The sequence below is a fragment of the Polistes dominula genome, unplaced genomic scaffold (assembly GCF_049000335.1).
Source record: "Polistes dominula isolate Pdom_NZ unplaced genomic scaffold, Pdom_raw_medaka contig_15, whole genome shotgun sequence".
NCBI lineage: Eukaryota > Metazoa > Arthropoda > Insecta > Hymenoptera > Vespidae > Polistes > Polistes dominula.
The window spans coordinates 9,443,595-9,471,231 of NW_028300915.1; the positions used below are offsets into that span (position 1 = coordinate 9,443,595).

General features: G+C 29.8%; 2 protein-coding genes across 5 annotated transcripts in view; one reads left to right on the forward strand and one right to left on the reverse strand.

Moving 5' to 3' along the window:
- MCU (mitochondrial calcium uniporter) overlaps window positions 1-27,637 on the forward strand; it is a 65,165-nt gene that overhangs the window by 23,553 nt on the left and 13,975 nt on the right. For 3 of the 4 annotated variants that reach the window (XM_089170166.1, XM_089170165.1, XM_089170163.1), the window contains 2 exons: window positions 781-952; window positions 25,391-25,495. In XM_089170166.1, the coding sequence (XP_089026292.1) occupies window positions 871-952; window positions 25,391-25,495 (187 nt within the window). In that variant the 5' untranslated portion in view covers window positions 781-870. The remainder of the gene's footprint in view (window positions 1-780; window positions 953-25,390; window positions 25,496-27,637) is intronic. The other variant, XM_089170164.1, reaches the window with a different exon arrangement.
- On the reverse strand, window positions 1,877-9,172 carry jv (javelin). Its single transcript, XM_015327013.2, has 6 exons — window positions 9,159-9,172; window positions 8,395-8,616; window positions 7,363-7,675; window positions 4,980-6,020; window positions 3,809-4,803; window positions 1,877-3,717 (listed from the first exon to the last, which is right to left on the reverse strand). The coding sequence occupies exons 1-6, from the start codon at window positions 9,170-9,172 to the stop codon at window positions 2,685-2,687; spliced, it is 3,618 nt and encodes a 1,205-aa protein (XP_015182499.2). The 3' UTR covers window positions 1,877-2,684.

Genomic DNA, 27,637 nt, shown 5'->3' on the forward strand with positions numbered 1-27,637 from the left:
TTCTCGTAAAAAATTACGAACGTACGTGGTCCCACTCAAAGTTTACGATCATCCCCAACACGATGAGGGACTCGAAGAAAATATCATACAGTGGGAGGCTTTACCAACTCTTGAGTTTCTCGTAAACGTGTAGAGTAATGTCCGTTTGCTGTATAAATGTTTCATCGAAAAACGAGAAGTTTTCTATTTCTCCCCTGAAAGCATCAACCGATCGATATTCAGCGCATTTTAGACCACACGAATTTGAATTCCTACTTGTAAGGGAAATGTTGTCTCTATGTGTCTTCTCGAAAGATAAAAAACAAGATATATCCAGTGCGCCACTCAACTATATCACTCCAAATGTTTCTTTTATTTGTTTCGGTTCTATAAAAAATAAAAAAAATAAAAATAAATAGAAAAGAAAAAGTGGTTAAGAAAAAGTTTTACTATTTTAAGATAAACGATATTGCTTTTCCTTTTTTTATTAATGAAACTGCACAACTTTTTTTTAGAGAAGATAAATTGATTTATCGTGTCATTCTGAATAAAAAAAAAAGGGGGGGGTAAAGTAAAATATCGAAAAGTAATTATATAATAAGCGAAATATTTTTTTGAAAAATGTTCGATGATTTGCCTAACTTTGAAAGGGGTCATATATTTTATTTTTCTTTAAAGTTAAAAATAAATGTTGGTGAAAAAGCAGACGAATATCTTAAGGTTTTTATATCTTTTTTAGCAGGTCTATACTGCTAAAAAACTAACTATACTTCTGACTCCTTTTTTCATATCTTATTTTAGGAAACCTGGTGCAAAAGATGGTGGCAACTTTCTCAAAGGAACATATCGATAACAGCGAGATCGTTTGAGCCAAATTTAAGTACGATTCTTATGAAGAGCAACACCCAAGCATCGACTATTAAAAAGGACACAAGGGAAAAAACATCTACGACATCCATCACCGAACCAACCGGTATGTTCTTGCTCCGCAAAACCCATAAAATTAAAAAATATATTTTACGGAAATTGTTGACTGTTTCTACGAAGATTTATCATAGATATGAACATTATGTGCTTATTTTCAGCAATACGCTTTTCCAACTAGCACACTTCTGAAGATGTAAAAAAAACAATTACTTACTTGTTTTTTTTTTATTCTTTTCAAGAATTATCCGAGTACATTATAGATATTTTTATAATGAGAATAGTTGCACAAAGGAATATGAAAATTTTACAAAATATTAATAATATTACATGACGTTAAAACATTGTTCTCATACTTCGGATACTATAGGGGTCACTTATGTGGAATTTTCAGTCGTTGCATTTCGTTGATATAAAAATCTATTCGATATGCATCCTTCTTAAAGAGAAAAATCTTCGAGAACATTCATTTTACATTGTAACCTACTCTTGAGAAACTGCTACGCTTTACTTTTATGCTGTATAATAGATGATCTTTTATTCCATATTTCATTTTTAAATTCGTCCTTTTACCTTCGAATATTTGTCCTATCACTTTTTCTTTCCGTTATCATATTTTTATACTGGATAAGCTAAAAATTCTTAGACCTGTAATTATAAAATAACAAAAAATAAAATGATCCTAGAAAATTTCTTGGAAAAGATTATCAATTAGGTCAAATTTTAAGCTAAGTTTTGTTTTCTTTGTTTTTTTTTTAGATAATTAAATTTTTTGACTTGCAGTTTTATAAGATAAACTTTACTTAAAAAGCATAATTAATGATATTTTTGGAATCATTTGGAAATTTTTTACCACACCTTATACTTGAAAAATCGAATGATCGATTATTATTTATTCTTCAAATGTAGAAGTTTGATGTAAAAAGAAAAAAAGAGAGAAAAATAGGATACGAGGAGAATAGAGAAAAAAAGATTCATATTTTAACATCGAATAAAATAAATTCGATAATTTAATACCATTGGTCACGCTACAGATATGAGTTTTATTACAGTGATCACCGAAAGACTAGCACTAGACTTAAACTAAGATAAAACTAAAGATCAAAGTTTTTGAATGTAACGAGGAAATGGTTGGGGCCTAAAATGTCGTTAATCGTCGTAATAAATATTTTAATCGATGGTCGTCACATCGACGAAAGTTTGTTCTATACGGCTGAAATTTTCGATTGAACATTAGCATCCTCGTAAATTTCTATATTTCTGGTTAGCCATGAAAATGTATTCAGCTTTCATCATTCATTAACGATATCGATATAGAATCTTAAATACGTACTGTACATTAATTTGAACCTTTTTCAATCCCTTTTTTACCATACTATCCATGAATTTATTTGTAATGATACTGCTATCTCAAAGCTTATATCAAATTTTATAGGAATATAGTAGGCTAGAGTTACTGTAAATTACTTGAAAAATACAACTGTACTTGAAAATCTTTTACAAATGAATTATTACTTTACTCACTTCGATGATAGTTAATAACTTTCATTTTACGATCCCATTAATGAAACGCGGTTCATAGGTTGAGAACTATTACTATACATTATAGATACAAGACGAAAATTTGAAGTATACATACCATAAATTTACATATTGCTTTTTATACACAGCATTCGAAAAAAAATATCATTTTCATTTTAATCATATATACATAGACATATATTATACGCTTTTTCGATGAAAATATTTCTCTAGGTAAAAATATATTTTCAGGAAATTTCTCAAGAAGCTTCCAAACGTTGACTTTGATTTTCTATTCCATTAAGACTATCCTCTAGTACCTCGAACTCTTCAAACTCCATTTTTCCAAAATCACTTTCATTCTTCCAATGATTTTCGTTAACTTGCCACCTTGTCAAAGCACTTTCATTGAATCTAGCGTGAAAAGTTGATTTATTATCCTCGTAATTTCCTAGTTTGAAATCGGCCTTGAATGCTTTACTTTCTTTTTGCTCATCCTTTTTTGGTTCCAATCCAATAACGACAGGTGGTTCTCTTTTAGTTTCCGTTGGAATTTTCTCTTTATCTTTTTCATCATTTTGATCTTTATTGTCGATGGTCGTAATCTCGATACTTGGAGTTTCAATTATAGTGTATTGTCTTAAATCAGGTACTATTTCGTTTCGATTAGTTACTTTAGCTTGTCTTTCAACTAATCTTCCAGTTAATTCAAGTCGACTGTCGCAAGAGTTACTTTTTATGAGCTTAAATTTAACGTAATCGTTCTTGGTTCGATCAATTCTCTTGAACCTGTTTTCGATTAATGGTGAAATGAGTGGTCCATTGCAAGTGTTAACAACTTTACCACCATAATAAGTTACTGAAGTACCACATTCACGAATTTTCTTCAAAACATCTTGGGACACGTAATGACCCGGTCCACTTTCATCGAGACCATCATCATCATAATGGCAATCCTCGTCTTCCGAAGACGTGCACTGTACTCCGCTACCAGGATCGGTGTCTGGATAATCACTGGAAACTCCAGAACTAACACTACCGGCATCCCAGTTATGATGATGATGATGATGATGTTGATAACGAGTAACTTTGGTTTTCGAAGAATTAGAATCGCACGGTGATGTATGTCCACTTCTAGCTTCGAAGGATTGCGCTAATATTCTTGTTTTAGATTCGCTTCGTGGACTTTCCGATTCTTCTTTGTTTCCGGTTATCGAAACAATTGTTGAAGTCGATTTTTCCATGCTCTCGAACATTTTTGTCAAATCTTTTGCTCTGCTTGAACATCTGGATCTAATAGAAAAAAAAGAATCAAATAACTTATTTGATTTATTACTGAATAAACAGTTTTGATGGAACTGATTAGATGTTTAAATATGCGTACCTTGATATTTCTTCATTCTTTTCCAATACTTCTTCGTAACGAGAATCCGAATCGATACTTGTGAGATCCTTCATGCTAACGCTCTTTGTATTTTTACAATCTTTATCCATATCTAAATTTGAAGATGAATTTTTCTTCTTTAAAGTATCCTCGAACATTCGTCTTACGTTTCTCACGGTGTCAGGATCAGGTAATTCCTCATCAATCAATTCGCGATTAACTCTGATAGGATGATAAAAGAAATGTTTTCGAATCGATGATTGTTTGCTGATTTTACAATTACCGTTATCATATTTTTCATTACTCTTTCTCGATTCTTGATCTGAATCATCTGTTTTTTGAAGCGTATTTGATACCTTACAATTGGTTTCTGGTCTTCTTTTGTCACTGGCAGATAAAGATTTTCTTTCGATTTGTTCTGCGCGCACAGGTTCGATGATAACAACATTGTTATCCAGAAGAAGTTCCTGAAATGAATATTCTCGAAGATATTGCATGAGACCGTCGTATGTGACATTACCTCTCCCAGTGCTATACATATTTTTACTAAAAACATTTGATTTAACGATCTTATAACGGACGTGATCGAATTCTGGTGCATCATTTTGCGATTCGATCGAATCCGCACAACTTTTAGATCTCGTTAAATTATTATAATTTTTCTTAGTATCGTTCTCGTCTATAATGTTATGAATCATTTTAGTACAATCTCTATCGTGATCATTATCATCGACGGATCTTCTTCTAGTATCAGTTTCGATTTCAGAACCCAAGCCAAGATCCGAACTTTCAGAACGAGCTTCGAAACCTAAACTACCCTTCACAACGTTGCATGCCTTGCCAAATATGTTCGAAGTTTCCTTGACAATTCTCTCGAATCTACTTTCGATCTGTTTAGTCTTTCCAGCAGCTTTCTCTCGAGAGATTTCATTCTCAAACATGTTCTTCACGTTCTTAACAGATGCTTCCGTTTTCTCTTCTCGAGAAACAACATCCTTAAAAAAAGAAAAGAACAAGAAAGGAAACAAAAATTAAAATTAAACAAACGACTCAAAAAAAAATAGAGTAGAGAAAGATTAAAAAAAGGAATCAAACAATCTAGATTACTTTCTAATAAGAATAATAAAAGACAAATCATTCGTCAATCGATTAACGATGATAAATAACTTACATGAATAGTAGAATTTCCATCGACGACATCTTTCATTCGTTCGGATTTCAATATGAAATCTTTCGAATCGTTAGATTCATTTCTAACGTCTCGTACAATTTCACACTTCGACACATCTTCAACATGAATATCTATTTCGACTGAACGACGATGAGATCTTTTAGTCACATTGTTGTCAACTACTTTAAGAACCTGAGGTCTACGCGACATCTCTTCTTGTTTGTCGTTATCCGAAATCCAAATTGTTGTCGAATTCTCCTCAACTCCTTTCTCCCCTTGTTTCTCCTCCTCTTCGTTTTCAATAGAACCCCAATTGATCTTATTTTTACCGATTGGCGTGACCAAAACTACACGTGCTCTATAACTATCGTCTTGATCGATTCTCAAAGACGAATACGAAGATCTTTCTTCTTCTTTGCTTGTATTTTCGATCGACGTTGAAATCTCCAAACTTCTTTCTAAGTTTTCTAAATTCTGTAAAGATTCCGGACTATTTTCACCACTACTCGTATTTCGGTCATGTATTTTTAAAAAGTTAACCAAAGAACTTCTTCTCGTTGCTACAAGTTCTTCCTCTTTTTCGTCTTCTTCCTTGTCTTCTTCCTTGTCTTCGTCTTCGTTTTCGTTTTCGTTTTCGTTTTTATGTGGCTGTCCGTATTCGTCGTCTTTGTCTTCCTCGCTGTTGTCGATCGAAACAATTTCTGTTTTAGTTGTATCAGTACCGTGACATTTACATTTCTCTTCGTCCGTCACGTTTCTACTTTTAACGTTCAACTTCTCATCGATATTCGAAGATAATACTTCTTCTTGATGTTTGTAAACTCGTTGGGAACATGAGACATCGTTATCCTTTCTTATCCTTCTTATTCTTCTTTCTTCTTCCCTCTGAGGATAATTATTGTTCCTTGCATCTTCTTCGTCAAATTCCAATCTTACATTCGACAATGGTAAAAGATTTAGTACGTCGAAATATTCCAATTCACTCTCGTCCTCGAAAAGGATGCTATCCAAACTACGATGTTCTTTGCGCTTGCGCTTAACCTATGATACAGCAATGTAAGATAAAGATTTTTGTTCAATTTTATATATATATATACCAGAAAATAAGATAAAGAAGTTAAAAGTAACGACAGCAAAAAGCATAATTTCGATTAACACAAGAGATGAACGGTCAAAAATGGATTATTGAATAATTGGTATTTATTGAATAAGTATTTTTAATCAATATTAAACCCTTCAACAGTTTTTACATAAAAGTATTTTTTTTTATAATTGAATGCAGATAACATTGCACTAATTTGTTACTGTTTTAATTAATAAAGGAAACAGCCAAATAATAACATTAAACGCACAATTTTAATTCCCAATTTAAAAATCAAATGGTCAACATTTATAAACAAATATTCATATATGTATGTAAAATATTGAATAAAATACTGATAGAAAAAAAAACAGAAGTAGTTGGAAAACTGAAAATTGAATTTTTTTTTTTTGCGAAATAGAAGATAGAATTAGAAATAAATGAATAGATGAATCACCTCATACATTCATATAGTTGAGAGAAAAGAGATTCAGAACCACCGCATAAGATTCAAATTTGACCTCGTTCGAAGGAATCATGAATTTGAAATAGTACAAAGACGCGTTGAATTAGTATGTTCATCTTTTAAGAATGAAAGCCGCAATGAGTAGCTTCTTGCTCGTTAATTCAAAGTCGATAACTTCGAAGAGAAAGAAAGAGAGAGAGAGAAAGAGAAATACGAAGTTTCCTAAAACTTCCGGTTGCTTTCTCGTTTAGTGTTAATCTAACCGAGACCAAATTAAATATTCATGTTAAAACCTGTGTAATGGTTTAGTTCTTAAGTGTTATAGAATAAATGTTCTCAGAAGATAGGATATGCATCTAATCCTGCTGTGTTCAAGCTAAAAGCCTCATAATCAATTTTCTATTTACTTCTTCAAGCCAACTACATTTTATTCGAAAATTGAACTTAAATCTTACTGAAAAAGTAAATAAGTAATTTTTAATTTAATTTTCTAATCAGAAAATAAATCTCGATATATTGGATTGATCGAAAAGTTTTTTTTGTAATTAACAAATCAATGTTTTTATATTCATACTAATTTATTTTAATACAATATTATTTTGATTTAATAATAATAAATAATATATTTTATGAAAATATACATATATTGAAATAAATACAAGTCTTGCCTTTAAATGATACTTTTTTAATTCCAGGCAATTCAGTTAAATAGTTTATTCTCTTCTTTTATCACGAATGAAATTAAACAATAAAAATTCCTTTGTTAAGATTGAAATTCTAAATTTAGTTATGAAGAAATGGATATTAGATCGATAGATCGATAGATTAGAATTTACCTGAGTATAGATACAATCGATACTACGATTGCCTTCGATAGGCCAATTATCCTCGATAATATCCACCAATCCGCTAACCGTATCCAATGTCTGTACACTTCGATAACGTCTCGGTGGTTCTGGCCAGTCAAGAATATTGAGTCGATCTGGATCAGAACGATTTGTAGTTCGCGCCGCGTATGCCAATGGATTAGGTAAAGAAGATAGAATTGGTTGAATTGAGTGCAGTCCACAAGCTGATCGTGAATAGCCAGATTTTACCTCATTAAATCTGTCATAAGAATCTGACAAATGTTGCTGACTTTTGTAAAGTCTGAAATTAAAATAGGTAATTTACGTTATCGATCATTTTTTATCTTTCATACACGAATAACTAATTTTCATATCTACGAATTGAGTAACCCCTTAACCTACAATTACGGGCATAGAGCCCGTGTACGATGATCGGGCCAAACGTAAATTCTACGGGCATAGCCCGTAGTACGATGATCACAATATTTATGTTTTTGTCAGTGTATTACTCAAGTCGTGCGAATGGCTCGAAGGCTGCGCGAACTTGTTTACGTTTTCGGCCCTAAATTATCGAACATAAATCGTAGGTTAAGGGGTTAAATATCCGTCTGTCAGGAGAAATATAGAAAAGGTATATTAAAAATAAGTACAAAAATAATATATTCATGAATTCGCATAGCAAATATTCTTATGTAATAAAACATTCTCGTCTTTCTTATAAAAGAGAAATTTAATATGATTTAAAATTTTTCGTACAGAATACTCAACAGTTTTTTGTAATCATAAAATTAAATAAAGAAAACAAGAAACATTATTAAACAAATAAATTATGCGATCTTACTTGTAAAGAAAAAAATTTTATTCTTCTACTCGAACACTGTAGACTCTGACTGATTAGATCATTCTTATGTAAATGTATATTTTTTTTTAACCGTATTCATATATTTGCTCATCGATGAGCTTTTCTTATACGAATGTCAAAGATCATATACGTATGATATAGAATATGCGATGACTTACCTATCTTTAAGAGAATTGCGATCAATCAATTTGGCCCTTGGTATCAATTGATGCCTTCTGGGTAAATCGAAGCTCGATTCTCCCAATTGGAAATGTTGGGTTTCACGTTCCTGACGAGATTCGTCCTCCGATATTACCGCCAAGCTCCTTGTTCGTTTCAATAATTTTCGTCTATCCTGTGTTGATTGATTTCCCTGAGAAGTTTCGTTACGACTTCCATCTCTAATAAATAATTTCAATTGGTTTGATTAATTTGTTATCTCGATATTTGCTTTAAAATGAAACTAATACATATACTACCGATCGAAATTTTTCATATAAATTCAAAGAAACAGAATATTGATAAGAACAAAATGTAAGAAATGTAATTTTTATGAAAATCGGCAAATGATTTGTAAGCTTATGGTTGATAGTGCATATAAACTTGTTCCAAGTGAATTATGAAACATAATGCATTCCGCCCTGTCGAACGGATCGCATAAAACCTTTTGTTTGATTTTTTCTGCTCTTTTGAAAATTTTCAAAAAATAAAGAAAGAGAAAGAGAGATAATAAAGCGGAAAATAATTTAACTCCCTGGTTGTTTATCCTTTCGTCATATTATCGATAAAATATTTCAAGTGGAAGAATAAAAATTGCTTCTCATAATAAAAATGGAACGTGTCTCTAGTTTTTATATGTATAGTATTTCTCTACGTATGTTCAGGATCGTCATTGAAAACACATAAATTGTTGAATATCGGATTAATCGTTATATCGGATTACTGATCGACATTCATTTTATTCACGTTTATTGTTATATTAAAATATAGTATTTGAATGTAACAAAGTCTTGTACGATGGATGCAAACGCGTAATGAATTGTTAATGAATTAGTCTCGAGTAATATATCGCATTGAGATCAAACATTTCATATTCACAATGATATCAAAAGTTTTCCTGCGAGTATTGTCTACTTTTTTCTTTCGCATAATATTTTCCAGCCTTAATCGCATCGAGTCGTTATAATGGTAGAACTTTATTCTTACAACTTACTTATCTTAATGCAATCTATGAACATTTGAAAACATATTATCCAAATCAGTAACAACGCGTATGTATTTCATTTTACGTAATCATTGATAATACAGCTTTTTGTTTTTAACTGGTTTCAGAAATACCAAGTTTATAAAGCCTCAACGAAAATAATAAGATACGTAAGAGAATGACCGAGAATAGTACGAGTTAATTGTTTAATTACTAACAGACCACACCTGACTTAAACGATCCTTGTCCTTTAAAAGCCGGATAATAAATCTTCCTAGTTTTTATTCTCTCTTTTTTCTTTTTTTCCTCTTTTTTCCCTTTTTCAAAACATTACGCTAAAATAAATTTCACAATTTTCGTGTATGATAAAACTCATGTTTTTTCTTTTCTTTTTGTTTCTATTGCTCTGTCTGTTTTATTTATTTAATTCACATACGAAAGATGTTCTTTAATCGTTATTTTATTTGCCAGCAGTTTTATATGATATATTTTTTGTATAATTATTCATAGAGTATTCCTTAAAAGGTAAAAACAATAAAAGAGTAAAACTTTCATGACGTTCGTTTAATTCTAATCGATAAATTATCACTCATGCAAAATTTCCATATTTATACATATCAACGTTTACTATCACCACGCGTTTACTTTTCAACTACTGTTGTACGATCATTATTTTAACACTTTACCGACCGGCAGTCGATTAATCGACTTTTTGTTCCCAGCGCTTACCAACCGGTAGTCGATTAATCGACTTTTATTCTACAGAGCTTACCGATAAATATTTTTTAGCACTAATATCATTAAAATAAAAGATTTTATTAAATTTGGTTATCCTATAATAACACAAAGCGTACAATTTTACCAGAGTATAAGAAAAGGGCATACATTCCCTCGCGACAGTATAAGTCGAAACCGAGCCGGTGTCTCGGACGATATGCGGCTGAGTGGCCGGTGAGAAGGGCATAGGATTCTTGAATCGCTACCGGTCGGTAAAGTGTTAAGTTTAATCGTCCTACGTTGTTCGTTTTACAAATGCTATAAAAAAGTATATTTTTACTTCAAAATTATTAGGACCTTGAATAAGTTCTTGCTGTTTCATCAAAGATGGCAATAGCAGTACTCCGTGCTTGAAATTTCGAATGGTAACGCACTTGCAAGGAAATACTGTATCTAACCTGAAATTTTAGTGTATGATAGTTCACTTTAGTGTAAACAAAGTAATTTTTTATTAGTCTTGAAAATGTCTACTTTTGTACAAACTAAAGTGTATTTGCGGGGAATTTTATTGCACTACTTTATTCAAAAGAAATCGGCAGCTGAAGCACATAAAATTCTTGCTGAGACTTATGGTGACAATGCTTTGTCGGATACGACATGCAGAGACTGGTTTCGACGCTTCAAAAATAATGATTTTGAACTTGAGGATAAAGAACGTTCTGGCGCACCAAAAAAATTTCAAGACAGAGAATTGGAGGAATTACTTGATAAAGACCGATCTCAGACGCTAGCAGAACTTGGAAAAACATTACAAGTTTATGAATCAACTGTTTCAAAACATTTAAAAATGTTAGGAATGATCCAGAAGCAAGGACATTGGGTGCCATATGAATTGAAGCCAAGAGACATCGTACGGCGTTTTGTCACGTGTGAACTACTGCTTCAACGGCAGAAAAGAAAAAGTTTTTTGCACCGTATCGTGACTGGCGATGAAAAATGGATATACTGTGATAATCCAAAGCGTAGAAAATCATGGGTTAAGCCTGGCCATGCATTAACATCGTCCGCAAAACCAAATATCCATGGTTCAAAGCTTCTTCTCTGTATTTGGTGGGATCAGCAGGGTATAATTTATTATGAGCTGATCAAACCGAATGAGACTATCACGGGGGATCGCTATCGACTTCAATTGATGCGTTTGAGTCGAGCCCTAAAAGAAAAACGGCCGCTATACGACAACAGTGTATAATACGACAAAGTGATTTTGTTACATGACAACGCCCGGCTTCATGTTGCAAAACCAGTGAAAACCTACTTGAAAACGCTTCGATGGGAAGTTCTACCCCACCCGCCGTATTCACCTGACATAAAATTAAATTATTAAAAATAATTTATAAAATTCGATGGTAATAAACACCGTGCCTAGCAATGGAAACAAAATGTATGAATATTTAATCATTGCAAAAAATTAATTTGGGCAAAAATAAAATCTTACGCATAATATTCAACAAAATCACTTAACCCATTCGAGACGGATTGCACACCGTGTGTGCAATAATAATAATTAGCAATTATTAGTTATTCTGAGTAAAGTAGTCGTCGAAAGAAGAATTTTTTTTTATTAATAGTATCTGTAAAGTATAGAGAAACAAAATTTGGCATTGGTTTTCATGCAGATAAAAAAAAAAAACAAAACATTTTATTTAGATTTTCGAAATCTACATTTTTAGAAAATATCAATGCAGGAATCCATATATCTAATTCCATTTTTCAAATCTGTTACCAACAGCAATGGTATAGCCTTTTATTCATACCGCCTAAATGAAACTTATTATCTGAAGAAGAGAAAAAACTTATTATCTTAAGCCTGCGCAGCCTGCGTATTCATAATTTCTTACATGTAAGAAATTATGAATACGCAGGCTGCTAGGCTTAAGATAATAAGTTCTTTTTTCTTTCCTTCTTTTCTTCTTTTCTTCTTTTCTTCTTTTCTTCTTTTCTTCTTTTCTTCTTTTCTTCTTTTCTTCTTTTGCACCATTTTTATCCATGAATAAACAAGAAATGTTTTAATGATGTATTTTGATTTTACCTTACATTGCACACATGGTGTTCAATCCGCTCTTCGCAATAAAAATTTTCCGAGGAGCGAGCTGCACACCCGGTGTGCAATGATCTTATTTATGTGAATTCACTTACGAATTGGATGATTTTTATAGTAAATATGTTTTTTTTTTTTTATTAAAAATGAACAATATAAAAAAAAAAAAATTTTGCTGCTGAGGACCGTGTTCGAAAAAAATCTTCGTCTCAAATGGGTTAAACAAATTATTTTCATGAGTTCTAACTTTTCCAGATAAAAAGAAACATCATGTATAAATAAAAGTAAATAGTAAAAACTAAAATAAAAAAATAAAATAATATAAAAAAATAAAATACTTGTTTATTACGGCTTAAGTTAGTATATTATATTACCATGAATAGTTTTTTCTTAACAAAAAAGAAAAAAAAACAAGATATCGCATTTCTCAGTCATCATAGATAAAACAATTCTGCCTATGCATATTAATAAGCATATAAATTAAATCAGATAAAAACGATTCCAAACTCTAAGGTACGAGAAAATGACATCATCGTTATTGTGTATTTCTACCTTGGTCATAAAAAATTATTCTAATCAGAAGCATGACGATATTAAGATTGAAGCAAAAGATATACTAGAAGAAAATTTGTGTCAAGATCGGCTCGTATGCATCATAAAATGTGCATGGGATAATTATTAGATTGATGAGAATATAATTTTGATTTTCAGGGGTGTTGAATGTTTCTTTTTTACTATCTGTGTTATATTACGAAGGATTGATTTATTAATAACTTTTAAATTATTTATGTTACAATTAAATGATCTTTATTATTTTTAATGCTTTTGTTCTTGATGAATTTGTCACAAAATTTGTTGAGCCAATTCTAATTTAAATTCATACAATATAATCGTGTAAAATTATTTTTCGTTCTATTCTTAACCCCTTGATCTACGCGATATCTGAAAATTTTGCGTGCCAAAAGAAACAAGAAAATCGGTCGCGCGCCGTGCCATTCAACTGTTCCGCCGCGTACCCGCTCGTTTAAAATACATATTCTTTACTACGAGTCAGACTCGTGGTGTTCGCTTATGGCACAAATTTTTTACCACGAGTCTGACTCGTGATAATAGGTCAAGGGGTTAATTTGAATTTTAAATTTTGACGATACTAAAAATAATGATATAAATAAAAATCAATCATCTGTAAATTCACCTTTTAAATTATTATTTTACGTGGTCATAAATAGATAAAAATTCAGCACTAATCATAAAATAATACAAGCCACAAAATTAATTTTACACCAACTTAATACAAAAATAACAAAGATGAATGATCGACAAAAAAAAAAGTAAAAGAAAAATTTAAAATTTTAAAGAAACTATCTCGCATTCTCTATTTTTAAAAGTTTTATGGACACAAATGCAACCGTAAACAATGTTCATTAAAGCCTTCGTAAATTGAGATCTCTTAAAGAAACGAGTAAAAAGTAAGATTTTTCACGGCACCATAGAAAAACACAAAGAAAGGTTTTCTTCTTATCACGAAAGGAACGTTTTCTTCTCACGGTGAAGGATTACAGAAAATCTTCGAAGCATTCTTACTCCTCCATCTCCTTCTATTCTTCTTACTCCCTCTTTTCAAATTGCTTTTTCGTTGCTTGTTTTAAAGCTTTCTCAGCAACGATTGAAATCTTCAATCAGAAAGCTTTTCTCTATCAATAAGGACACCTCCTTTCGATATTTGACCTTAAACTCTTCTTAAATTAAAAAATATTTGACATCTATCACTAAATTCAAATTTCCTTTTTATCTATCGTTTTATCTATCGTAAATTTTTCAATATAAAATCGAATTCAATTAAAAAATATTTTCCATTATTATTATTAAGTTAAAGTATTATATTAAGAATCGAACTATAAATAAATTTCTAAACATTAAATTGTAGCAATCGAAATAACTAAATAAATCTCTATTCAGTAAATTTTTAAAAGAGGAAACATTATAACAATGAGCATAATGGATTACAAGCAGGAAGGACTTTAACGATCATAACGAAAGACGGAAAAAAATGAAAGAAAAAAAAGATAAAAAATAAGAAAAAAAATACAAAATCGTTGTCTCTCGAATCCTTGAAGAGAATCTGAGAAGCAAGAAGCGTATCGTTGTCTCATTGTATTCGCCTAAGCACGGCTTACGTATCATTACGTAAGTTTATCATTTCTTATCTTAATCATCATCTATCCAACGATTTTTTGGTTCATGCTTATTCGTTTTAGATTTAAGACGTTTATTGGAATTCTGGTCTTCTTTTTACTGTAAAAATTTCTTTGATCTTTTTACGAACGAACAAAAGGAAAATAATTTTTACAAGGTCATTAAATATTCCTTACCATTAGTGAAATAAAACTGACGTCATGTTTCTTAGCATACTGCACGAAATTTATATGCGTCATTTTACACACAACGAAGGTCTATAAAGAAATAAATCAAAATAACGTTGTGGTTTCCTTACAGAATAAAACCGCAATGGTAATTATTCATTCGTTTTTATTCGCATTTATATTAATATTTAAATACGTGTTAATAAATTTAACAAATTTCACGCCTCGCATGTGTGTTAACAGGATGTTTTTTTATCTTTTTATTTTTTTCCCCTAAACGAAATTTTTCGTGAGGAAGGACAAGTAGACAAGATGAAACGAAAGTTTGATGAGAGCGTAACGAAAATGTATCATAAAAAGAAAAAAGGGAGAATTTCCTTATGCGTAAGAAAAAGTGATAAGAAGAAGAAAAGAAGGATAGAGAGGTAGAAGATAAGGGAAAGGAAATAAAGTAAAAGTGAAAAAAGCATCTCTTTTTTTAAACGTAATATCTTCTGGAAAATAATCACATTTTTATGAGAAAATTTTCATTTAAAAAATTTCGAATAAACATTGAAACGTAACTGATATTTACATTTCATATTTTATTTTTACGAAGAAACAAATCAATAAAATAATACTTTTATATGCATAAATTATTCTTTTTTAATATTTTCAATCATAACATTACAACTGTTCAGATTCTATATCTCTCTCTTTTTATTTTTTTTTATTTTTCAAAATGGTCGATAGAGTATAATAATAATGAAAGAAATTTTACTTTCATCTTTTGATGTCAAACTCTACATAATTAGTTATTTTATTAATTTCATTTTTAAAAGACGATAAAATAATTATCAAAGTCTTTGATCATTTTTTGTTTCTTTTTTTCATTTTTTCCTTTATTTGTAAGAAGAATATAAATATCTTTTCTTTTTCAAAAACAATTCCTGGATTAGTTTCTTGAGAAAAACGTCAATGGTTAAAGAAGAGCTTATCGACCAACGCTGCATTTAATTAATTTTAAACGCCGTGTAAGAACTCGATAGAAAAATGTACGTCTATTTTCTCTGGTCTTTGCACGAATCCGATTGATATTCGAATCGTTTATTTTACTTCACCGAAGACTAGAAGTATTACATCTTAACTTTCAATCCTTTCAAAAGAGACAAATGATCAAAAATGTTCGTATCATTGGTATTTATATATTTCTGGAGTTGATTTAAATTTATTTAAAAAAAGGGGAAAAAATACAAAACTTACACTTACTAATGATATTTCTCTATAATCAATTAAAATTAATACGAAGATTTTTAGCAAATAATAATAATAATAATACAAAATAATTCCGCGTAAATGTACGCACACGTATACATGCGTCGTATAAATTAATTCGTAAGTAAACGAAAGGATAAAGATGATTAAATAAATTCATAATACGTGATCTTTTTCGCGGATATGATTAACGGTTTAAAAGAATATTCCTTGAGAATGAAAATGAATTTCGATTTCCGTTCATATAAAACGTTGAACGTTGTCATTGCAATTGACCGCGGGTAACAACTGCATGCAGGTAAACGCGATAGGAATATCCTATGACAGGAGACCGGAAGAAGTTCCGTGGTTTGAACAAACGTTCGATACTTGACATCCGAGAGTCCCCAGGCGAATATATGTAATATAGCTTCTACTCTTTCAGAAAGTCAACGTGGAAAGCTCGAATTAACACGGTAAAAGAAACTTTGTCCCCAGGGAATTTATTGTAAAAAAGAAAAACGGGATGTGTTTGTTACATTTGTTATCGAAACTTCTATCCGCGTGAGAGTTATCATTGCATTCTATTTGATTCTCATTTTATTCGGTACTAAAAAGATTCTAATTTCGTATTACAAAAGCTATACAAAATAATATTGAAAAAAAAAATTGATTAATTCGAGTAAATTTATTCACAAATTACTAATAATTGCAACATAATGAAAATTATCTTTTATACAACACGAAAAGTAAACATAACAAAAACATTTTTTAATTTGACTAATCATTCTCGAATAAAAAAAATATCTAAAAATAGTTAACGTTTAAGATTCATGTAAATAATCATCATGTAATACTGATTGAAAAACACTATGATTGTCCAAGGGGAACGATGTTCGTGTCGTCATAGAAAGGAACTATGAATATCGAAAAAGAAAATAGAAAAAAGATAAAACAAAACGAACAAAAAAAGAGACAAAAACTAATTAGCAAAACAAAATAACATAAACTCTCACCAGGTTCCTTTCAGTAGGTTTATTTCTTGCGGACTACTGATAATTATTCGATAATGGCAATTTAAAAATACTTAAATTCAGATAGTTCAAATAACTCGTCTAAAAGACACACAAATTGAATGAAATTTCACAAAGCACTCCTTTGAAAGTGATCTATTCGTGATTTTTGATCAAAGATGATGGATTCTCTCGATCTTCAACGGAACACCGGCTTTTCACTTTCTCGTTCGCGGATCGACTGACGGATATCGTGTAAGCAACACGAACGATCGTCGTTTCTATGCACCTGTCCATCCTCATACACGGATACTATAGTAGTAGTTAACTATATGTGTGTGCGTGTATGTTTTTCTACCGTGTGCTACCAGCAGAATCGTAGTTCGTATTTACACTCAATGTTTGACCATCTTGTGGTGGGAGTAGTCAATGACGTCATTACTTTTCACTAACCAATGATCACACTTTACGAAAGTTGATTCATTATTAATTGCCTCGACGTATCATATACAAAAAATTTACTTCCTTATATCGTTCAGATCGTTTAGAAATTTTATGGTTAAATAAAAATGAAATCACAATTTTATTTCATTGTTCTGTTTCATGGAAATTCTTTTCTTTTCTTTTTATTTAATATACAATTATCTTGTTAATATCGGTACATAGCATACATATAAAAAAAAATTTATTTTTGTTAAAAGTATAAAAATTAGATGTTTTTTTTATAATATTTAAATTTTATAATAAATATTTTTTTGTTAGTTTGAAATGTTTTTATTTTGTGTAAAATAATATAATATTACGGTAGGAACATAATTCAAACATCTATCGTGTTATTTTAATCCTGATCGATTTTGCTTTGAAATCTTCTTAAAGCTCTTCTTCTCTTATTTCTTCATCTTCTAAAGACTCTAACTCTAAGGATTAATGTTTGCACTTCCAAAAGGGATGATTTGGGGTATTAGTGGTCGTGTCTAGTTTATCGTACAATTTTGTTCACCACTATATATATACGTCACATTGAATTTCTCATAAATAGAAAGATAAAGTGAGAAATCTGATTTTCCTTTATTCGCATTCATGCCAAGTTTCAAATCGATTTTAAATTAAGGTCGATGAGTTACCCAAGAACTTATAGCAAATACAATAAAACTTATTCAATTTGATCTGAATTAATCGTTTTATCGATTTAATTTAATTTTAAAAATTAAAATCAATTAAATTCGAATTTACAAAAAAAAAAAAAACAATATTTTTACGAATATTGAGAAAAAAGGAATATTTGAAGAAAAAAAGAAAAGAGAAAATACGAAGTCTTTATTATTCTAGACATTGACAGTCTCGTGTCACGGTCATCAACCGTACTCAGTGTTGGCCTTTGACGAAACTCATGTTGTTGATTATCAGAATCCTTTTCGAGGGCCAAATATATAAACGACCGTGTGCCAGATTTTTGTCAATTTTAGCAAGGACCTTCTTGTGTGTACACTTTGTATTTGTACTATGTGAATACGACAAGAAGAATCGATAAATTAAATAATCTTGCTTATTATTTAATATCTTGAATCATCTCTATTAACGTGTGTATTGTGCAGATATATTTATAGATGAATATATACGCAAGTATTCTTCTCAATTTCATTATATCACACGGGAAATTCAAGTATAATTTATTTTACGCGCAAGAAAAAAAAGAGGAGAAAAGGGAAGAAAATACAAAAAGGGAAACAAGAGATATTTTGTTAAGAATGCTTAACAATTTCTGACCTTTTTTTGTTTTTTGTTTTTTTTTCTTGGAAAGGGAGAGGACCCTGAGAGCGTAAAAACTTTAAGTGTAATAAATAAAGATGTAAATCAGCAGAAGGGCAAGTTCGGGGATAAGCGAACGGAATAAGGAGGGTCAAATTTAGCTATCTCTTTTCAAACCCGAATGAAAAATGTGATTTTTTATTATCGTTATCTGTCGCAAATTTCGCGTCAGGATAAACAAATCTTTAGAAAAATATGGGTTTTCGGAAGATTTAAATTTATTCTTTTAAATATGATTTTGAAAATAAATAGACAAAGGATCTTTTTCGAGAATCATAATTTGAAATTTTGAAAATAATTGTAAAATAGGATTATCATTTACTAGATTTACATATTTGTATCCTTAGATTTAGATGATACTTTTTCTAAACCCAATTTTCTTGAATATTAACTCAATAATTTACAAGATATTTTAAAAGCTGACATAGTGTCAAGGACACGAAAGGCACCGAACGGAACGACCAAGTTGTTTTACGTCTATCGACTTCTCTATGCCAACGGAAGCATATTTTTCATTTCGTTTCACGAAGTGAAAATCGGATTTATCCTAGGTAGAGAACGTCATCTGTTTGTTCTTAATTCGAACATGACGAGGACAAATTTAAATGACGCATCCGTGACATTTACTTTTTTTCGTTTATTTTTTTTCTATTCTTTTTTTTTTAATATCAATTATTTTTTATTTAATACCGAATGAATTTATTTCGCTGGAATTAATTTAAATTGAGCGAAATCAACGTTTTGATTCGTTAAAAAAAAAACAAATTATCATTAAGTTTGTTATTACATAATAATTTAGCGTTTTTTCAATAATATAAAGTCGAGAATTGTGTCCATCAGTTTCTCTCTATTAGTGATTAGTATAAAATATACAATATATATATATATATATATATATATTTATTTATTTATGCCAGAACTAGACATAAGAGGAACATGATGGATAATTAGCGAATAGGATACTCTTATTCGCTTGTGGCATATTCGTATAGCATTTACGCTATAAGATAAATGCATACCCATGTCCCACCTTTCAAATAAATCGTTTGTGAATCGGATAGTGTATTTAAAAGGAATAGAAAAAAAGCAAAAAAAATATATATATAACATACATCTTTCGTTAATTAACGAAAAATAATTTTTCTTTTCAACAGAAAGTGAAAAATACATTTAATGAATACCTAATTTTTATTTTTTATATTTTTTTGGACTCGTCGTTATTCAAACATTCCGTATAAAGTTACAAAGTTGAACACAAATGAATCTCGTTTTTGTGATCATTTAGAAAAATATAAGCGATCCGAAAAATGTATTATTGTATCTATGCTTACTTTTATTTATTCGATATGTGTATTTATTTGTGTATGTGTGTGTAATGCGTTCAGCGAATCGAAAAGTTCTCTAGCGGCCAATGTCACGCAAAACCACGAATAAGAAAGTATAACCATAGAACATTCTGTGTTGGGTGTCATTTATTCTTCTAGTTCTGTATACAACACGACACTTTCCTAAGTGTCACTCTGCTTCCATTTTCTTTTCTTTTCCTATTTTTTTTTTCTGTTTTTTATTTACTTAGGATATCAATTTCGTTATACCGCATATTCCTCTGTCTTTCTTGTACACTTTTCTTTCTTTCTAATCGTTTCTTTTTTCTTTTTTATAATTTTTGATCATTTTTTTCTCATTTTGCTTTTATACTCGTAATAATCATTCTATACATAATTATTTTGGAAATTGGAACGGGTTACTACTCTTCTTTAAGTAAAAATAAAAAGAAATGATAGAGAAATAAATCATGTGACATAATAAATCCGAACTTCTTATGACCTTATTTTTTATTTTTTTATGTTGATACACCGATGCACTAGCCAGGTGAAACTTTACTTTATTTTTTAATGTAATTCAATTTTTTTTAAATCAATGGATTCCTATTATTATTCTGCGTATGAGAGTACTAATACAAAGTCATTGAAATGTGTGTGTGTGTGTCAACACTTTACGAGATATTTAACATTTTATATCGTACCTTTATATATACAATATGTAGTTGTCAGCTTGTTGTAGTATTCTATGATTAAATTTATATAGTTTTGTAGTTTCTCCTAATTAAGAAAAAAAAGGATTTATTCTCTTTTTTATCATTTTCCTAATTGGTATAAATATTTTTATACCTTCTAAGATAAATGAGATTGTTATACTGTGAAATAAAAAATAATAATAATAATAATAATAATAATAATAATAATAATAATAATAATAATAATAATAATAATAATAATAGAAATCTTTTACATGTTTTAAGAAAGATATCATTTTATGAACGTAAAAATCTTATTTAAAAAGACGACAATTAAATATATATATGTTTGTATATATATGAGCATATATCGTGCAATCGATTATGGAAAATTAGTTCAACTTTTGCTGGTTAACGATGTCAGACTGACGTTCATCTGCTTATTTGATCCTGTGTGTGTTTGTGTGTGTGTGTGATTATTTATTGCACGCTTTCTATGACGAGGTAATAAAACGAGTTCACTTTTTATACTCTAAATTTTAGAATTTTCAAAATGCGGGCTATAAACTGTCTTTATATATTTCGGATAAACCGATTTTTCAATTTTAACGTCAAAAGCAAATATAAAATGGAAGTATAACCACTTCGTAAACCAATTTAATATCGTCTAAACGTGTAAGTTTATATATAAAAAGAATTAATCTCAAAACAATCAAATATAATATTAACATTTTCTTGATGAATTCAATATTTTTATATTTGGATGTTTTTCTCTATAATTATTTGAAAATACAAATATTTACTTACGTTTATACTTGTTTTTTTTTCTTTTTTTGTTTATTTTTATTTTGTTATCGGACACAGAACGCAACGTGGAGAGATCAATTTTTGATTTGTTTGCGTTAATCGCACTCGAGATCAAAAATAGGAATCTTCTGGTATCGCGTGCTTATTCGAAACAAGCTGGAAACAGAACCAACCAACAACCACCCTCTCCCCCGTTTCCCTTTTAAAACGATGAATCACTATGTTGCCAAGGGTAACCACTGTGTTCCATGCGAAACAAATGTATAACAGTCATATGTAACACTCGAGGTACCCAAATGACCCTTCACCTGCCGTCGTTTGAATTACCTAGCAGCAATCCAGCCACCGCGTAATATACATTCTATGATGACTCACAAATGACAATAGTTTTAATGCTACATACGGGAGGAATATTTCTTTACTTGACAATTTGAAAAAATAAACCCTCATATACAAATTCAAATCAATAATATTAGATGGATGGAAAATTTATTTGGATTTTTTTTTAAATTTAAAAGTTGACTCTTTAAACGTTTGGTACGAGTGATCGATAATGTTAGATTGGTAGAAAAATAATTGGAAATTATTATTATTAAATACATAAATATTCAATTAAAAATATTCAAATTTTGCTTGGAATTTTTTAAAAGTTATATTTAATTCAATTATGATCGTATAATAAATCATTGCGAAGAGTAAACTACAATAAATGTAATTTTATTGTTATTATTTAGTATTGTCGATTTTAAATCCTTTGTATAATCATAAAAGAAGAAAAACGAATTCTTACAGTTCTATTGTATGAATTAAAATTATTTAAAACCTTTATTAAATTAGTTTTTAAAATATATATATATATATATACATATTATATAATAACTAGAATTATTTTCGAACCAATTTAAAGAGATAAAAGAAGTATCTTGAAACTTTCTTTTTCTTTCTAAAAGTTTATCGAAAAAAATCTTCAAAATATATTTGTGCAAAATTGATTAATTCGTTTATAAAATCAGGCAAATGTTCGAAGTATATTGAGTGAAAAGTTTCAAACTTTGGAGAATCAATTAGGAAGTTGTATGGAAGACGGCTTAAACTCGATTACTCAAAACGTCATTACGGATTCCACGTGGTCACCGAGGCGCACTTTATCGGTGAGAGAACCACTCGGAGAAATTAATGGTTACCAGAAACCAGACGTGAAAGCAAGAAGTAATCCGAGAGGGGGGAAACAAATGCAATACGAACCATCAGATATCTCTGACACGGTCGAAGATGTCTGTTTGTAAAACCAAATCGATCAAAATCTTTTGCTCTCGTTAGCATCTCAATTTTATTTATTAATTTTTTACCAGGAACACATTTACTTTATATTCGTTCATTAATATGTGTGAATTATTTATTTTTATATAATAAATAATTCACACATATATTTCGATTATCATAAATTCCTGTTCCACAAGTTTTACAATTGTCCTTTCTTTTATCTATGAATAGGGATTTCACATACTTTATTCAGTCTCTCGTATATAAATTGGATCTTCCATATCATATAGAAGATTTTCTAGAGATGTCAACAAAAATAATTGTCAAATGATTTTACGTTAAAAGAAAATTGAATATTTTTGTTTAATCGTAACTTTAATCATTTGGAGTATCTACGAAGAGATGCTCCTTGTATTAAAAATTTTTAACTTTTCGCTTAAGTTAAAAAAGTTTTAAAATTCTTCGATGACTATAATAAAGACTATCGATATACGACGAACTAAGAAGTTTTTCAAGCTGAAAATACCAGGATAGGATATAATATGTTTTCAGGTTTGAGAGAAGAACCTTCTTACCTAATATGTCTATCAAACTTAATATTTTCCACGCTTCGAAGTTGGCCGTCTCTGTATTAATTTACGTAATCTTTTACCATCCTCAACTACGAAGGAAAATAACTTAGGCATACATATACATATATCTATAAAAACATCTACTAATATCTTACATATAACGAACTCGTTATTACGTAAACGAGAAAATACTTTTGCGGATGAGTACAAATTGATTCTAAGCCATAATACCAATAGACGTGAATATGTTACATTCGTTATGAGAAAAAAGCGTAAAGAAATAAAATTATAAAAAGAATTTGTGGACTTTCCCTTTATCGAACAGTAAGATCAAATGACGAAAGAAAAACAACTTAGAGATAGTTTCCTGTGATTAGAATTGAATACAAACACTTGTCTTAAATTTCAGAATAAAATTAATTATAAGCGAAAAGAGAGAAGAGATGTTCAATTGAATGATCTACTTAGATTTTTTTCATTCGTGAATAGATGAGACAATTGGAAACATCAGAGTATGAGAAATTGTTAGATAAAAATTATTTTTCTAGTTTAACTTGATGTAATACGTGTAATAAAAGTAAGCTAATAATGTTATGCAATTTAAATACATTTGTACAAGGTTTAGTACATGATTTTATCATGTTTCATATTTTTCCATGGCTATCGAGTTATTTTTGATGTATAGAATTCTATAATTTTTTATTATTTCCTTTTCTTGCATAAACTGTCTCCTCGTGAGATTCTGAATAAACAAAAGTATTTAAACATAATTTTGAACAATGATTAACGATAATTTGAAATTAATGTTTGGTTATTCATGCAATTGTAATGACTCGTATATTTATTTTTAATGATGTTAAAAAAGAAAATGTTAGAAGTAACGGGTTAATGGTTCAAGGTGAACCACATATTCGCGATTATATTTTTTTTTGCAATTGCAATAATACCACGAGCACGTGAATTTGCGAAAAAAAAAAGAAAATTTTTAAAGTTATCGAGTTAAATAATATAAATGGTATTATGTAATCGTATTATCGATATAAAGATTATGAGCTTTCAATTTTGTATAATTTTAATAGTTTAATAAGAATCTGATATTGAGTGAATCAAAAGAGAAAAGAGAGTTCAAATGGAAAATCTTTATACTCGAGAGATTCAGGACAATGGATTATCCATAGTACGCCGAAATTTTCCTATGCAGTTTCCCCGGAGGCTTGAAAGGAACTTGGCCCGATTTTTTCGATATGTTAGAATTTGTGTCGATACTTCTTTTAACCAAAGAAATTCGATTGAAATTCTGACAAAGAAAAATATGCGGAGTCAATGCTTGCACGTTATGTCTGCTTCTTTATTTTCTTTTTCTCTTTTTCCACAGTGTTTCACCTTATTTTTATTATTTCTTACTTTTAATACTTAACACAATTTAAAACTTTTTAAAAAGCTTTTTTATATAAAACATCGTAAAAAAAGTAAAGGATCGCAGTATTGGCTATTTGGAAGAAAGAAAAAAAAGTTACTAGGCTGCAGCGATATATTTGAACAAGGTTACACTTAAAAGTAGTAAAGTAAAGAATAAAGTGCTGCTTGAATGAAAAAAAAGAAAGAAAAGGAGAAATCTTCTACCTTGAAAGTTGTGTTTTTCGAATATGTATTTTTTCATAAACCGTAGTTCCTATAAACCCTTTAATATTTAAATCAAATTTTGTGAATATTAAAATTTAAAAGTGCAGAAGAAAATAACATTAAAAAATATGAATGATTAAACAATTCATAATCGAAATATATAATTTTAATAAAGCAATATCAACAATATTTTAATATAATAATAAAAAGAAAATCATAGAAAAAAAAACTTAAGTTATCAAAAGAATATCAATTTTTTAATTTCAGAAGAGAGTAGTAATAAAAGTAAAAAGTAAAGAAATAATAATATGTACCTATCTCCTGTATCACGATCGACGAATTCCATCGTGACTTGATAATAAACTATTTTAACAACGAACATCGCGAGAATTATTAGCGCGCGACTATGCGTGCGATCTCGAGCACACTGACATTTCGTTTGCGTTTTTTTCGAAGCTTTCGGAGCACGGAGTGTTAGAGAAATGAAAAAAAAAGATCAAAAGAGTCCGATAGAGAAGCGTAAGCGACTTTCCATGCCACCGACGAGAATGTATTTTAAAGGTGCGTGTGACAAATTCGTACGTGCATGTACATCTATGTGTGTGTATCATTCTTTGTTTATTTTTGCAGTGTATATGTCATGTATTTGTATTTTATGTGTGTGTGTGTGTGTAGACAAATGATTGCCATACAAGTGCATACTGAAAACGGATATCCTGCGTTCCGCTACCCTTATACCCCCGAACTCTTCCCCTCATTCCCACTTCACCCAACTTTGATGCTCTTTCACTGAGTGACTGTATATACATACAAATACACGCACACATACATATATGTTGTACAGGAACTTTGACTAATTATCAATTCCTCTTCGCGGCATTTACTTCATGTTTATTGAACGGACAAAATTTGCTATTGCGTTTAAAATTTTTCTCTGTGTGATTCAATTGATTTTCTATAAGCTAATATATTTTCGTATATACAATATATAAAAATATTACGTATAGCTCTTTAAAATTATAAGATTATTTTTATTATAATAATTGTAATTTATCGTTTAAGATTATTCCAAATTTCAGGTACGAAATAATTAATTTTGTGGTAATTAAATTAAATTAAATTCTTTCAAAACTGCAGATGCGCAAATGCGTGAGTTTAAAGTTTCAAGGCGTCATTAAAGGATAAGAAAACTGATGAGGCATAAATTTTGTCGGTAAATTTGTGCTTGTTATCTAATCTTAACAAAGATAATTTAGACTAAATTAAACGACTAAAAATACATTTAAAAAAAAATAAATAAATTTCGTACGAGAAGGGAGAAAAGATTTATAAATTGAGAGAAAGATAACAAAATCTTTGATAGTTGTAAAAACCGCGATAACGTTAATACTCTGAACGAATAAATGAGCTTTGGATAATCTATTAGAATATTATAATATAATTGCGATCAAATCTTAATCAAATTTACATAAATTCATTCGTTTAATGATGTATTTATCATAATTTATTGCATAAACGTATTTATTATAATTACATTTTTAACAAATCTGTGAAGAAGAATTTTCTCGGCGTGAAACGAAATTTACGTTGAAATGAAGGATAATTTTGAATTCATCTTTGGATCTACGCGTAACTAGGAATTTCTCGAGAATTTCAGAAGCTGTGAAGAACTCTCACCTGCATCGTAGACGGACATGTGTCTAGGAAGATCTATTGTTAAAAAGGGAAATATTGGAAAGGGTTATTCGGTCATAAAACCTAAGGTATCAATAACATGCGAGGGTAATAAAATTCCACATGTTTCATCGGACCCGGCGAGCAATTGTAAATATTTGTTTAGGTTTTATTTTTCCGATAAAGATCTCCTTGTACACTGTTCCTTCTAACGAAAAACATATGTAGACCTTGGACTTTGCTTGGACCTTGCACCCTAGTGCTATTGGTCAATCGAACTAAGAATCTCCTACTCTTTCCAAAAGGGGTGTTACTTATTAGACTATAAATGCGTGGAAAGAAGGAGACTGGGGACTGTTATTAGAACTATTAGAGTGACTGTTACTAAGGATCGGGAGTCGAGTGTTCGTCATTATTCGTCTTATTCGTTCCACTCGTCTTATTCGTGTTATTAGAAGTTATTGGTCTTATTCGTTTTATTCGTCTTATTCGTGTTATTAGTATTATTCGTCTTATTTTATATTATTCGTATATTTGTAACATTTCTACATACTGTAATATTCGTATTGTGCTTACTTGTTAAAATAAAGCTGTTTTTTTGTTGTTTACCTTCAATCATCACGAGTTCCTAAGGTGTTTTACACAGAAGCTTTGTTAATTAGAGAAACGCCCAGATACATAATTCACTGAAACTTTTAATATATGTATATCCGGTTGAAATAAGAATTTCTTTAAAGTGAAACAAAATATAGAAATTTAACATAAGAGAAATAAATGATATCAATCAATGAGATTTGCACGTAGAAAACTCAATGAAATTGTAATCTCATATTCGATTTTACGACAGGTAGACTACAGTTAAAGCATATACAGGGTTTAAATACAAAATATTTTAATGCAATTTCAATGGTATCAGATGACAAGAATATATTTTGATAATGTAATCATTTTATCCTTCGTTTATGAAATCATTAAAATTTTTGTAAAAAATATTTTTTGCATCATCAGAATCGAAGGACATATTTAGGT